Genomic DNA, 14,488 nt, shown 5'->3' with positions numbered 1-14,488 from the left:
TTTTAAAATGCTTTAACATGTGTAAAAGCAGAGAGAACAGTATAAGAAATTTCCTTTATCCATCACCTGGTTTCAGCAATTACCAGCTTATAGCCAGTCTTTATTTTATCTCTACTTCTGCTGCTTACCCATCCCGATCCTTCGGATTATTTTGAGGCAAATCCCGGGCAGCAAATCATTTCATCTGTAAATATTTTGATACATATCTCTAAAAGATAAAGATGATTTTAAATGCCATTATCACACCTAAAATATTGGCAATCATTTAAATATCATGAACTGTCTAGTGTTCAAATATCCCTGATACTCTCCTAAATTTTTTTTTAATTAATGGTTTGGTTGAATCAGGATCCAAATAATGCCTGTAAATTACAATTGGTTGATAAGTATCCCCCTTCTCTTTCTTCTATTTAAATCTTTTTCATAGAAGCATATACAAAACTAGAGAGAAAGTAGTATAAACCTCCATGTACTGTCACTCAGCTTTAACAGTTATCAATTCCCTGCCAATGTTTTTTCATCAACCCCAACCCCCTCACCAGATTACTTTTTAACAAGTCCCAATTATCAGATCATTTTATGTGTTTTGATACATACCTCTAAAAGATAAGGATTTTTTAAAACATAACTATAATACCATTCTCCTAAAATTAGTAATTCCATAACATCATTAAATATTTTATCAGTATTCACATTTTCCAAATGTCTTACAAATTTCTTTTTTAAATTTACAGTTTGTTAAAGTGGGAGCCAAATAAGGTCCATACATTGCAATGTGTTGAGATATCTCTTGTGTCTTTTAATCTATAGGTTTCATTCTCTCTTTCTTGCAATTTATTTGTTGAAGAAAACAGGTCTCTTGTAGAGTTTCCCATATTCTAGATTTGCTGATTTCATCCTTACAGTGGTGTTTAATGTGTTCCTCTACCTTCCATATGTCCTATAAAACTGGTAGTTGGTGAAAAAGGCTTGATCAGATTCAGGGCTTGTTTTTCGTTCTTTTTTTTCTTTTTCTTTTGGCATGAATACTTCATAGGAAGTGTTTACTGTTGTCAGGAAGCACATAGCATTTAGTTGTTCCTCTGCCATGTTAAAGGCCATTCATGATCATTGCTTAGATCCATTATTTCATTAAGAGCAGCAAACTATTGCTATTTCAATTCTATTGTTCTTTCTCATTTATTAATGTCATTAATGAAGACATGGATTTAAATAGTTGAGACATTTTAATCCATTGCAGTTGATATTTTTATTGATAGGGCCATAGTTCTCCAACTGTGCTCTGTAGAGCCATAGGAGTTCTTGGGCTTTCCTACTTCAGTCAGAAGATTTCAGTTTTTGAATGTTTCTTTACTGTGCTTCCCTTTGGCTAAAATAAACACTGAATTAAAGCATTGTCTCCAAAAGTCCTCCAGTAACTTACAGATGTGTTGAAGAGGTACAAGATGAAAGTTAGCATTAACCAGTTAGCAGCTGTTGAATTGCAAAATGGGACCCACAGTGAATAGGAGAAAACTACTGGGGAACTGGGTAGGGTACTGGTAGGAGGGAGGCCTGATGGCTCCCTTGGCTCCATGAGAGGAAGTTCACTTGAGTCACTCTGCTAGGCACTAAGGGCCCAGGTGACTTAAGCTGAATTGGATTCATGAGGCTTCCTGAATTAAATTTTTTTTTCTAATTTTTCAGTTTGAGTAATCACAAAGTAAGGGACATCTTTTGGTTTTGGTGTTTTGCTTTGTCTGTTTTTTTGTTAGCTTCCTCTTTGAATCCAAAGAGTATTATATACCATTGACACATTTGAATTCAGGTCTGTCTTTTACAGACACTTCTCCCATTTTATCTGAGGCTTAGTTTTGCTGTGTCATTTTGGCTATGGAGGCCTTTGACTTGTACCAATATTTTAAATTCCGCTCTTGAGGCCTGAGGGAGATTTTCTGAAGTCTGCTTTCCTAATGTTGCCAATCCCGTATTTGCATCTCTGTGACATCTATTCATTTCCTAATTTTCATATTTACCATCTCTGGCAGTTCTAAAGATGGGTCTGACTTGTACATGTCATCCTCCTTTATCCTCATTTTCTTAGTATATGTGTATACAAAGCTTGCTTTCATATTTTTCCTTTATTGGATCTATTTGTTTTAAATCTCCTGGTGACAGACAAATAGAAGGAAATCTAAAACTCCATATCCAAGTTGGTTCCTAGGTTAATTTTCTGTACTTCTTTCTGTTACTTCAATATGTCATTTGTCCTGTTTTTATTCTAAAATGTGGGAAACAAAAACACAGTTTCAACCGGTGTTTTCAAGAGCACTTTTTCTAGAAGGACAGTAATAACCTATATCTGTTTCTGTATTACATAAATTAGATAAGGTACACAAATGGCCCTAAGCCTAGAAAGAGTTTAGTGTTGCCTGAATGGGTAACAGTAATGTACAGCTACATGGAAATGGAAAACTGAAACCATTTCTCACCTAAAGCTACTGGGATTCAATAGAATTCTTTTCTTCTGTGACCTTCCTTCTCACAACTTTGCTCTAGAGACCACCTTCTTCGTATAAGAGGCTTATTTTCCAGCACATCTCTACTACAGATTTTGTGACTGTTAAGGAGATTGCCATTTTCTTTTCAGAGAATTTTGTGTACTATGAAGCTGTGTTAATTTTGTACACACCAGGTTAAATTTATCTTCCTGGCAAAATGAATTATTAGTTGATAACCCACCTAATCTGTGAAAATACATTACCTTTAAGGGTTTTCCTTTAAGTCTTTTGTGTCTGATACTAATACAACTGTACCAGGTTTCTTTTGGCTACTGTTTACCTAGTATATTTTTTATGCATTTATTTTTAACACTTCTCTGTTTACATGGGTTATATAGCTAGCTTCTGTGGTTTTATAACCAATTTGACAATCATTATCTTTTAACTAGAAAGTTTAGTCTGTTTACATTGCATTTGATGATTACTGATACAACTGGATTTATTTCTGTATTTTATGGTTAGTTAGCATGGTTAATATTTTGGCCTTTTTCTTAAAAGATAGTTTTGCTAAATATGCCGTTTTAGGTTGATAGTATTTACTCCCAATATTTTGAACATCTTATTCTCTTTTCTGTCATCCATCATTCTTATTGAGAAAACACTTGTTGGTGTGTAGTTGTTTTTCCTTTGTAAGTAATTTCTCTTTTCCTTCTGGCCACTTTTGAAATCCTGTCATTCTTCATTTTCACAGTAATGTATCATGGTTGGTTTTAATTTTACTTATTTGACTTGACTTTTTATGTACTTCCTGAATCTGAAAACCTATATCTTTTGTCAGTTCTAAAAAATGTTCAGCCATTATCTCATCATGTATTACCTCTTGCCATTCTCTTTATTAACTTCTTTTGGAAATTCAATTAAATGTATTTTAGGCCTTCTATTTTCTATACCTCATAACTCTTCTTAAATACTTCTCATTTTGTCTTTGCTGCATTCTGCATAATTTCTTTTAGATCTACCTTTCTATTCACTAATTCTCACCTGTGTCTAACTTGCTTTTTTAACTTATTCATAGTTTCTTTTTTTACAGCTTTCTTGAAGTATTCTTCACATTAAATAAACTGTGCATATTTAAATGTACAATTTGATTTGTTTTAACATAATGTAAAGGCATATATGTCCATGAAATCATCACCATTAAGATAATGAGCTTATCTGTCACCCTCCAAAGTTTTCTTCTATTCCTTTGTAATCTTTTTCTTCTTCCTCTTCCTGCCCCAGAACCCAAATTCCCAGGTAACCACTGATACGTTTTTTGTCACTATAGATTCATTTATATTTCTTAGAATTTCATGTAGTGAAATAAACTCCTTAAACAAAATTCTTAGTTTGGTATATTTTGAATCACAAGGAAAGAGTGGATTTAAGTCCCCAAGAGACATGAGAGCTGACTTGGTAGTCTAGAATCCTCAGGGGGCAACAGTCTTCACCATTTACTTTGTAGGATGCAGTATTTTCTAGGTTTACCTTTTCACTACTGGTGTAGCCATAGGTGGTCCTGGCTTTACATGAGGATCTCTGAACCAGCTTCTCATCTTACAAAAGAGGTTTTATCCTCTTCCCCCCCCCCCCAAGTAAGTCATTAAAATCAAGCTCTGCATCCCTGCAGATCCACAGATGCTCTTAGGGTGACTGCTACCCTCTTTCCTCCTTTAAAGTTTGTACTCCTATCTTGCCTTTAACCTCTGACAATTATATCTGCCTTCTTGAAAGCTCATTCATATATTTGGGAACAAAAATTAATATTTAAGTGTTTTATTTTTATAGTAGGAGGAATTTATTTCAAAGGATATTTAATCCATCTTATTCCAGCAATAGAATTCCTGTTTAGTGTTGTCTTTGAGCTTAGGAGCAACAGCCAAGGCTTATTTTGTGTTGCCTCTGTGGTAGTTCTCAAGTGTGGTTGACTCTAGTGCTTGACTGCTTACAATCTCCTGGGGCTATTGTTTAAAAGTTTGGATATACCTGGCCCTACCTCAAATCTAGGAATTAGAATCTCCCTCTGGGTGAGAGGCCTAGGAACTGAAGTTTTAAAGCCCCTTGAGTGATGCAAATCCTCAACCAGGTTTGTGTGCCATTATATTCCCCATACTTGGAATAGTGCAGGGTCCTCAATAAGATCTTTTATGGTCTTAGATCATGAATAGTATTGTCTTCAAACCAGAAGGGATTTTTATACTAGTATGCATTTTATTTTCCAGACATACTTCCACATTGTCTGTACAGCTTTAAGTTTTGTCAAATGAAGAATTCAAGTTTCAGATCCATTTTCCTTATAGTCTTTGTTGTCCACAACCATCAGCTGCATTGTATATGCCTGAGGAGCAAAGTAACAAGCAAAAAAACATATTCTTTGGCACATCCCTTTGAACAAAACCTGGGCATCTGTTGGCCTCTCACTGGAATATGAAGTGTGATTTTGAGTGTGGAAGCCCAAAGTCCAGAAGCCTGTGGCGCTGGCCCTCTGCAGGCCACAGCTGTCCCAGCTTTCCTAGCCATCCCTGCTCTATGCAGCTTTCTGCCTCATTCATCACTGCAATGCTATGATGTCAGGGGATTGGTCCCATAGTATATCTAGCAGCAGACCTTTCTCTGACTTGCAATATGCAAATGTTATTCATCAGATGCCAGCTCTGCAGCTGTTGCCTTTCTGAGCACCACCCCCCCCCAGCTGATTTCACTTGACTGAAGATGCCTTGGTGTTTGAGATTCAGATGGGATCTTGAGTTACCACACTACAAAGATGATCAGTAAATCCAACTCACTCCAATGTTTGGTTGTACATTGTGCAGTATGTGAAACCCACAGAAAAACAGGGGCCTGTGGGCCATTTTAATTAGGCCAGGAGATACTGATCCTGCCTTTTTTTAAAAAAAAATTATAAATTTTGAGTATAGGTGGTTCTTTATATTGCCTATGATCTCAACACAAGAGCCTTCATTATGAAGTGAACATAAAGATTTGACATGAGAGCTGTTTAACATCTATTCTATGAACAAGTAGATATAATGATATTAATTTGCCTTAATGTAAAGGAATTTTAAGGATTTTTTTTTAATATTCTTAAATCACCCGTTTCAATCCCTTTAAAATAATCATAGGAAAAGCTAATTACTTTTACATCATATCAGGTTTTAGGGGCTTTACAAGGTTGTTTTCCCCAAGTAGCTACTGAGTCATTGAGATCATTACCCCAGGGAAAGAAGAAAGGAAAAAATGGTTAAATGCATAGCAGTAGGTTTTCAACTGATACTTGTTAATTCGTTATCTCTGAGTATCTCCTTATTACTTGATATTAATTTCTTCCACCAGAGAGTAAAAAAAAAAAAGCCTTGAAAATCCAATCACTTCTTTTTCCTTCTTCCTTTCCTTTCTTTGATTCATTTCTTTAGCTATTTACCAGGTGCCTTTTATGGGACTATTCTAGGGACTGAGAAAATGTATTACAGCGAATTCAGTCCTTACCTTCATGGATTTTACTTTTAGTATAAGAGACAAAAACAAACAAGCAAACAAAAACATACTAGCATATGTAGGCATCTGTAGGTCCTAGAAAATATTTTGGATTTTATCCTAAGTGTGATAGGAAGTTATTGTCTGGTTGAGAAAAGAGAATAGGATCTGATTTATCTTTTAAAGGGCTGGTGGAGATTAGATTGTAAGGGTGGGGGCAATTGTTAAGGCAAGGTCAGCAGATGAGAAAGATTGGTGGCTTAGTGGTGGTGATGAAAAATATGTACTTGTATTTATATTTCTAATCTAAAGTCTGTTGGATTTGCTGACAAACTGGTTATAGAGTGTGAAAAGAATGGGGTCAAGGATGACATCTATGTTTTTGGCCTGAGGAAGCCAGCCGATGTAGTGGCCATTTACTGAGAAGGGAAAAGCAGGTTTAGAGTGGAAAGATGAGGAAATAAAAGGACAGGTAATATTTAGATGCGTATTAGACACTCAAATGGAGATATCACCCATGTGATTGGACATACAAGTCTGGATTTAAAGGCAGAGGTCAGGGTAGACATGTACGTGTGGAGTCAACAATCTCTAGGTGATGGTTAAAGCTGTGAGAGAGAGTGAGATCACCTGGGGACCAAACATAGATGGTGAAGGGAAGAGTCTACTACTGTGACATAGGACATTCCAACATCTAGAAGTCCAGAAGAAGCAATCCTGCAAAGGAACACAAGAAAGAAAGAAAAAAGGATATTTCATGAAGGGTAGCATGGTCAGTTATATTAATTGCTAGTGAGAGGTCAAGTAAGATGAGGACAGAGAATTTCCCACTGGATTTAACAGTATGGAGGTGGTTACTGGTGTTAGTGGAGTGGGTTGAAGAGTGGGAGCTCAGAAAATAGTAATGGTGTTATCAGAGATGACTCTTTGGAGCCGTCTTGCTGCTAAGAGGAACAGAGAAAAGAAGTAGCTGTAGGAGATGAGTGAGCAAGGGAGGGCTTTTTTGTTTAATGACATTCATCCTTTATAACAGAATAGAAGGCAGAGTATATGGGCACAGATGCTAGTAGCCTGGTAGATTTGTGCTAGGAAGATGAAGTTCTCTTTTAATTGCTTCTATTTTGATGAAATGAGACACAAAATTATGAGCTGAGAGTGAGGGTGAAGGGATAAGGGGAAAGAGGATATTGTAAATTTGAGAAGTAATGACAAGATGTGAGATAAACGTTTTGGAGAGTATGTTGCCTAGCATTTCAGATCTTTTTAGACTCTAAGATAAAAGTGTAATCTCAGGAATACTAAGTATTCCTATGGCTGTTCTGCTGAAAGGGACCAAAATAGGAGTAGTTCAGCCCCAAAACCATTAAGGATAGCCAGAGTGATTTGTTCAGGGAATGTATAAAAGTCACTTGATAAATTTTAATTTTTAAATTTTTTGAATAGCTAATATAGAATATTTACCTAATATGTAGCTAATATATTTCAGAATTCAAAAGGAATAAATGTGTAAGTAATGAAGAATTTTCTTCCCTTGACCTCCCATCATCTAATCTCTTTTCCTGGAGTTGTCAGAAATAACACTTTCTTGTGTCTCCTTCTAGAGATATTTTGTTGATCCATTTTTTAAAAGCTAAATATATGCTGAGAATTTTTTATAATCCTTACTCTAATAAAATCATTTTAAAATGTTACTAATCTTCCTTTATCTTTTAATTATATAACAACAATTTTTTAAAAAGAGCAAGAAAGAGCATCTGGTTTAATACTGATAATATTGGCACCCATGTGGCAGGAATTGTATCTGTTAGATTTTTCTTAAGAAATTTGTAGATTTAACAAGGTTCTTTTTCCTTCTTTGTCTTCACAGCTGATCTCGCATCTTTAATGGATAAAACATATGAGAGAAAGTTGCCTGTTAGTTCCTTAACAATAGGACGGGTAAGAAAATTTAAACGTATATATTTTCAAAGAAGAAAGAAAGTCAGAAAGGCTCTTTATATAAATGAGGCTGTGTAAATAAAGAATACTCTTCATAGGAAATAATTTTCCATGGTATGTTATGTTTTTATAGTTACTAATATTTATTTTATGAATAGTAGTAAATTTCTTTAGCTGAAATAAAAGGTAATAAATTTACCAGACTCTAATATTAGTAATCATTATTATGTATCTTATTTATTTTAATTTTTCCAGGATATGACCTTATGCTGTATGATAAAGTTGATACATCCTTCAAAGTAATAATATTGTTAGTATTGGAAGTGTTTTTGACAGCTGAGAAAGTCTATAAAAGAATGGATATTAATGTTAGTGTTAACCTACTGCAAAGCAATGGACAGAAGAATAATGTTAGGCTAGGAATTAGGAATAGTAATTGCTAGTAACCATTACTGAACACCCTCTATGCTGGTATTAGTTTCTGAACTTAAATCATTTTTGTTAATTTTCACAGCAGCCATATGAGATAAACATTATCTCCATTTTACACATAAGACATAGAATGGTTTAGTACCTTGGGGTTTCACTCTGTTGCCCGGGCTAGAGTGCCGTGGTGTCAGCCTAGCTCACAGCAACCTCAAACTCTTGGGCTCAAGCAATCCTACTGCCTCAGGCTCCTGAGTAGCTGGGACTACAGGCATGCACCACCATGCCCGGCTAACTTTTTCTATATAATTTTAGTTGTCCAGCTAATTTCTTTCTATTTTTACTAGAGACGGGGTCTTGCTCTTGCTCAGACTGGGCTCTTGCTCAGGCTCGTCTTGAACTGCTGAGCTCAAACGATCCTCCTCACCCCACCCCACCCCCCCTTGGCCTCCCAGAGTGCTAGGATTACAGGCGTGAGCCACCGTGCCAGGCTGAAAACTTGGAATTCAAATCCAGATATCTATGACATTTTTCTCTTCTGTTGCCTTCCTCAAATATATCTAGTCTTGTCTTTATCATGAATTTGCTTTATGATATTGGGCAATGGGGCCCCACTCAATTTCCTCATTTCCAGTATGGGTACAATATTATCTTCCTTGCAGGGATGATGTGATGCTAAAGTGAGATTTTAGTTGTGAAAGCTTTTTGTAGAAATTAAGGCACCATAAAATCTAAGGTATTATTAAATCTAGAGGAGGGACAGGAAATTACATTCCTATTTAGTCCTAGCCCTTCTTTCTGCCTCTTGATATTCTCCTTTTAGTCAGGAAACAATTTAACTGGTCATAACATAAATGTCATAGACTCATAAGTGGCATATTGGAGAACTGAAGAGTCATTGGTTCGTCCCTTGCACGATGGGTAAAGCCTCTGTATGCCGTAATACGTGGTATTTGTTTAGGTAGTTCTCCAAGGTTTAAATAGCTTTCACATACATTTTCTCGTCAGTGCCTCATATTATTTCAGGGCAGGTGCCTTTATCCTATTTATGCAGATGGAGCAATGAAGTCCCAGAGGGGCTATGCCATCTGCTTGTGCCATACAGTAAACAGTCAGAGCTGGTTTTTAAGCTCAAGTCCTGTGTTTGAAAGACATTTTGTCTGCTCCTTAATGGATCTCTAAATCTAATCCATAAGTCCCAGACATTTTTAGAAAGTCGGCCCATTTTTACTCTCTTCTCCCTCTTCATGAGGTTTTAATTATATTCACAACCTGCATTGTCTCCTCTTTTTTCTTCTTCTTTTTTTTTTTTTTTTTTCCCACCTCTGAGTCTCAACTTAAGGCTAGAATTTATCCTTGGAATAATCCCTCTTGTTTGATTATTTGGGCTGTAGTTGAGGAGCGTACTCAGATTTTATAGTTTGAAGGGAGATTTTGTTAGTAGAGGAATCATAGGTTGATTAGTCCATAGCAAAACTTAAATCAGAGTAGGAAAAATGGTTATAAGACAGAGTTCTCTAAATGAAAATTTTTATGTTCTGGGCAATATTTGTTCAGCCATCAGAGTCTTCATCCTTTCAGCTGTGTGTTCTCCTGTACTTGGAGTTTGGAACATAGAGAAAATATCAGGGTTTAAAGATAAAGGGAATAATAGATGACTAGTTATAAATACAGTCAATAGGGCTCATTCTTGGTTCTGAGCAAGATTCATGTTTGGCTTTCAGTTTTTCTGATCAAGGTCATTCTACATGTAGAAAAAGAGAAGTCATTGTATATTCTTTGCATTTACATAAAGGGGTTTCAAGGATGAAGCCATAGCATGTGACCATTGTTCCAATAAAATGGGTGTCCTGTCTTTTTCAAGGTTGATGTGTGGCCTAGGCCCTAGGCCAAATATATGACATAATTTATATGCAACCAAAGGTTTCTTTTTCTGTCTTTTAGTTTGTGGATAATATTTCATCTCGAGAAGAAGTAGACCATGCAGAGTATTACCTTTACAAGTAAGTTTTCCATTTGATTAGGCTGTGTACTCTGTGATTTCACACTCCATTTTTTTTTTATTTCAGCATATTATGGGGGTATAAAAGTTTAGGTTACGTGTATTGCCCTTGCGCTCCCCACCCCGAATCAGAGCTTCAAGCATGTCCATCCCCTAGATAGTGCACATCGCACTCATTATGTGTGTATACACCCATTGCCTCCCTCCCCCACATCTGCCCAACACCCGATTAATGTTATTCCTAAATGTCACACTCCTTTTTAACATGAAAAAGTGGTATATGTTAAATAGAGTGTTCGACACCCTGCTTTTTTAGTTTATGTTTTAGAGATCTTTCCATATAAGTAGGTAGACAGCTTCCTCATTTTTTACAACTGCATCATATTCCATACTATGAATATATTATTTAAACCAGTTCCCTATTGAAGGACCTTTAGATTGTTCTCCTTTTTTGTATTATATATAATGCTATAGTTAATAACCTTGTACATACATAATTTTGCACATACTTCTCAGGAGTATCTGCATTTGTAGTTTTAATAGCTGTTGACAAATTTCTTTCTAATGAGGTTTTACCAGTTTTCATTCCCACCAGCAATGTATGAGAGAGGTCTAATTTTAGAGCTTGCCTAACAGTTGAATATTTTCACATATTTGAATTTTTTTGCCAATCTGGTGAAGATTTATTTATACACACCGACACACACAAACACACACACACACACACACACACACACACACACACACACACACACACACACACACACACACACACAGGTTGAGTGTCCTGTATATGAAATGCTTGGGTCCAGAAATGTTTTGAATTTTGGATTTTTTTAGGTTTTGGAATATTTGCGTTATACTTACAGTTTGAGCATCCCCAACTGGAAAACTGAAATGCTCAGTGAGCATTTGCTTTGAGCATAATGTCAGTGCTCAAAAGTTTGGGATTTTAGAGCTTTTTTTGGATTAGGGATACTCAACCTATGTGTATAATATATATGTTTATATTTTTTCTCTCTTATACAGATGGAAATATACTCTATATGAACTATTAGACATCTATTTTCAGTTAACGCTGTGTTTTAAAATGTTTTCTGCATTACCACATTTACTTTATTCTTTCTCTCAGCTGGGAACAATTCCATTGTGAACAACTCACAAAACTCATTCATATGTACAAAGAAGTATGTTCAGTACAGCATTATCTATAGTAGCAAAATACTGGAATAACCTAATGCATGTTAAATAAAGGACTGATCAGATAAATTATGATTAATCCTTTTAGTTGATTTTTCACCTATCAAATATCTGTTAGAGTCGTACCTTACAATTACATTTTTATGGTGACTCCTGTTTTAAAAATCTGATTTATGATTTGTTGCAATTCCTGAGTTCTAAAAATAGACTACAATTGAAGTTTAAAATGTTTCCAGTAAGCATTGTATTAGAGTTTTCCATTTGAACTTGCTTTGTTTTGATCAAGAGAATTTTTAGTTATTTCTATCTAGGTGCATTTTTAAAAGCTTACTCTATTTTAGTGAAAATTTATTCAATTTTCTTTTATTTGATTTTGCTAAGTAGTAATGAGGCTTCTTTATTTCTGAATTGGCTAGATGCTACCATCTTTTTGGTGTTTTCTATTTAAATGTAAACCTCAAGTAGGCTAGATTCCACACCTTAAAAAACATTTACTTTAAAATTGCCTTTAATAGTGTCCCAAGTTTAAATTCTAGGTCCTGAAATCATAATTGCAGGTGCCTTCTTATATACTTCATGAAGATAAACATAAATGGATCCCTTGATGAGAGCTAGTCCTGTTCTCCTTTGGTGGCTCTTTGGGACTATGGCTGCTTTGGTAGTAAATTTTTGTCCATAATGAAGGGTATATGTGGCTTCTGGCCTGTTCACATTCTTTTGCTTTGTTTATAGCAAAATGCAGAAAATAGTTCATAGGCTTTCATCTTATGAGACACAGTGCCATAAGTCTCAGAAGAATTATGTCCCAAATGTACAAGTACTTCTCTAGCATATAATTGATTTCAGTGATTCAGCAAATATTTACTGAGTAATCTATTATGTGCCTAGGCCGTGTCCAAGGTGCTGGGCATATAGTGATGAATAAACTGGGCACTGTCCCTGAACTCATACGTTAAAGTAAAACTGAAAAATTGAAGTCCTAGCTCCAAGACCTTCCATGATTAATTCTTCACGTGATGTTCAGATTTGTGTGGCCTGGAGTATAACTGGATGTTTTATAAAATTGCTATGTCCTGTTTGCGTATAGATGATATAGAGGACTCTTGGCCATCATGAATCTGAGCCACTGTTTGATTTGACATTCCATCCTTTGCTTTAATAAAAACTAATGTTCTAGCTATGATTTTAACTTTTTTAGTTCTATTCTTTCTCCTCCCTTCCATTACCAAGAAAATTTGCTTTCTTTTTCTCAGCTTATTTTTTTAAATAGATAAATGTTTTTATGACTTCATGAGATTATTGTGTATGTGTGAGACTAGGTAGAACTCTACAAAGCTGCATCTAAATAGTGGAGGTTGCGTAGGCTCACTAAGTGTCTCACTCCTGCTTTTCAGCCTTAGAGACTATACGAAACATGAATCAGCAAAATTAAAAGTTACAAGTTATGAACTCTTGAGATTTCTCTCATGTTGAAATTGGGGATGTTAATCCTGAAGACACCAGGGGCCTACTGCTCTGTGGTATTTCCACTCGTTAGGTCTTCAGTGGTTGTGGTTGATGCCAAACATCTCCACATGAGTTGACTTTAGACATCTCAGAGTAAACTTAGAATCACAGGGCTAGGGTGAGGAAATGTCGAAGGAACTGTGAATTCTAGACAACTCAGCTTCTTTCAGGCCTGACTTTAGGATTTCTCATTCCCCAGGTAGAGTAAAGTCCATGGCAGGACTTTTGCATGGTTCAACTGTTGCCCTGCCACGGCTGCCACATTTTCCCCTCTTCTAATGATCAAATTTCCTCACTGATTATGTAAGGAAGTTTGGAAACCTTGAATGATCAGTGGAGAGCTGGCTGAGCTTCTGCCACTGCGTCAGGTGCACAAGGAAGCAGTTCCAAGTTCCAGCAGTTCAGGGTGTTGCTGGCAGATCCCAGCTTACCATCCTATCATTCCAAGAGACATTTTGAACCTCTGAATCTCCTGAAGTACACCGTTTAAATGTTTAGGGTCTTCAACATTAAAGGGCACCAGGAATCTTTTAAAGAGAGATGGGAAGGCTGCTATTCAGACAGCAGGAGAGAGAACAAATATCCAAACACTTATTTGAGCTGCGGGTTATTCTCTTTTACCCTACTATTTGTAAATGAAAAATGAAAACACCAAGGAAAGGGAAATGAAGTTCTAAGCCAAATGTGAACTGAAGAGAACTAAGACAGTTAATACCAGAAATAATATAAGTTGTCCAAAATAAAAAGAACCCACTTAATAATACTCTACACATCTAAAGTGCAAGTAAGCCAAGAGTAAAGGTGATCAAAATAGTAAAAAGGTTAAAACAAAGTAGATTAAAATGTGCATGCTAAGAAACAAGAAAACAAGAGATCCTTGGGGCTGTAACAAATGAAGAACACTTAACTAAAATAAAATAATAAATACAGTAAAATGAAGTAAGAAGGACTTGAGCTGGAAACTTCATTCAATATGTGTAGTTTAGGCCGGGAGGTTGGGATAATAGGCATAAGTGTGCTCTTACATGGATACTCTTAGCAGGCTAAATGAGCAACCTTTTTATGACTGGTTTTCAAGCTATCTTCTGAGAAGCCCTGGAGCTGGTTTCCCACAAAGGCCTCAGGGGCATGGGTTGGAGGAAGAATAAGTTAGGAGGGAGAGGATAAGCCATGCTGCCACAGGCCATTTGCTTCTGCTTCTGTTTCTGCCAGAAAAGCTATGCCTCCCGCTGCTGCTTTATTGAGGTCTGCAGATAAAATTCAAAGAGGTCTGCAAACTTGAATAAGAAGAAAATTGTATGTCTATTTTCACAGCCTCTCAGTAATATTTAGCATTTCCTTCAATTATAAATGTAGGCAACAGATGACTATAATATTAACAGCATCTGTGTCTTTCTCACCAATAAAAATCATTGATTTTTCA

The 14,488-nt window shown here is 36.0% G+C and overlaps 1 protein-coding gene across 1 annotated transcript in view; it reads left to right on the top strand.

Annotated features, from left to right (window-relative positions):
- Positions 1 to 14,488, top strand: part of MRPS27 (mitochondrial ribosomal protein S27) — an 86,591-nt gene that overhangs the window by 11,315 nt on the left and 60,788 nt on the right. The window contains exons 3-4 of the mRNA XM_045566107.1: positions 7,861 to 7,931; positions 10,302 to 10,360. Coding sequence (XP_045422063.1) covers positions 7,861 to 7,931; positions 10,302 to 10,360 — 130 coding nt within the window. The remainder of the gene's footprint in view (positions 1 to 7,860; positions 7,932 to 10,301; positions 10,361 to 14,488) is intronic.

Source organism: Lemur catta, chromosome 12, assembly GCF_020740605.2.
Source record: "Lemur catta isolate mLemCat1 chromosome 12, mLemCat1.pri, whole genome shotgun sequence".
Lineage (NCBI taxonomy): Eukaryota > Metazoa > Chordata > Mammalia > Primates > Lemuridae > Lemur > Lemur catta.
Note: the sequence above shows the minus strand (reverse complement) of the source record. Positions and strands in the feature narration are given on the sequence as shown.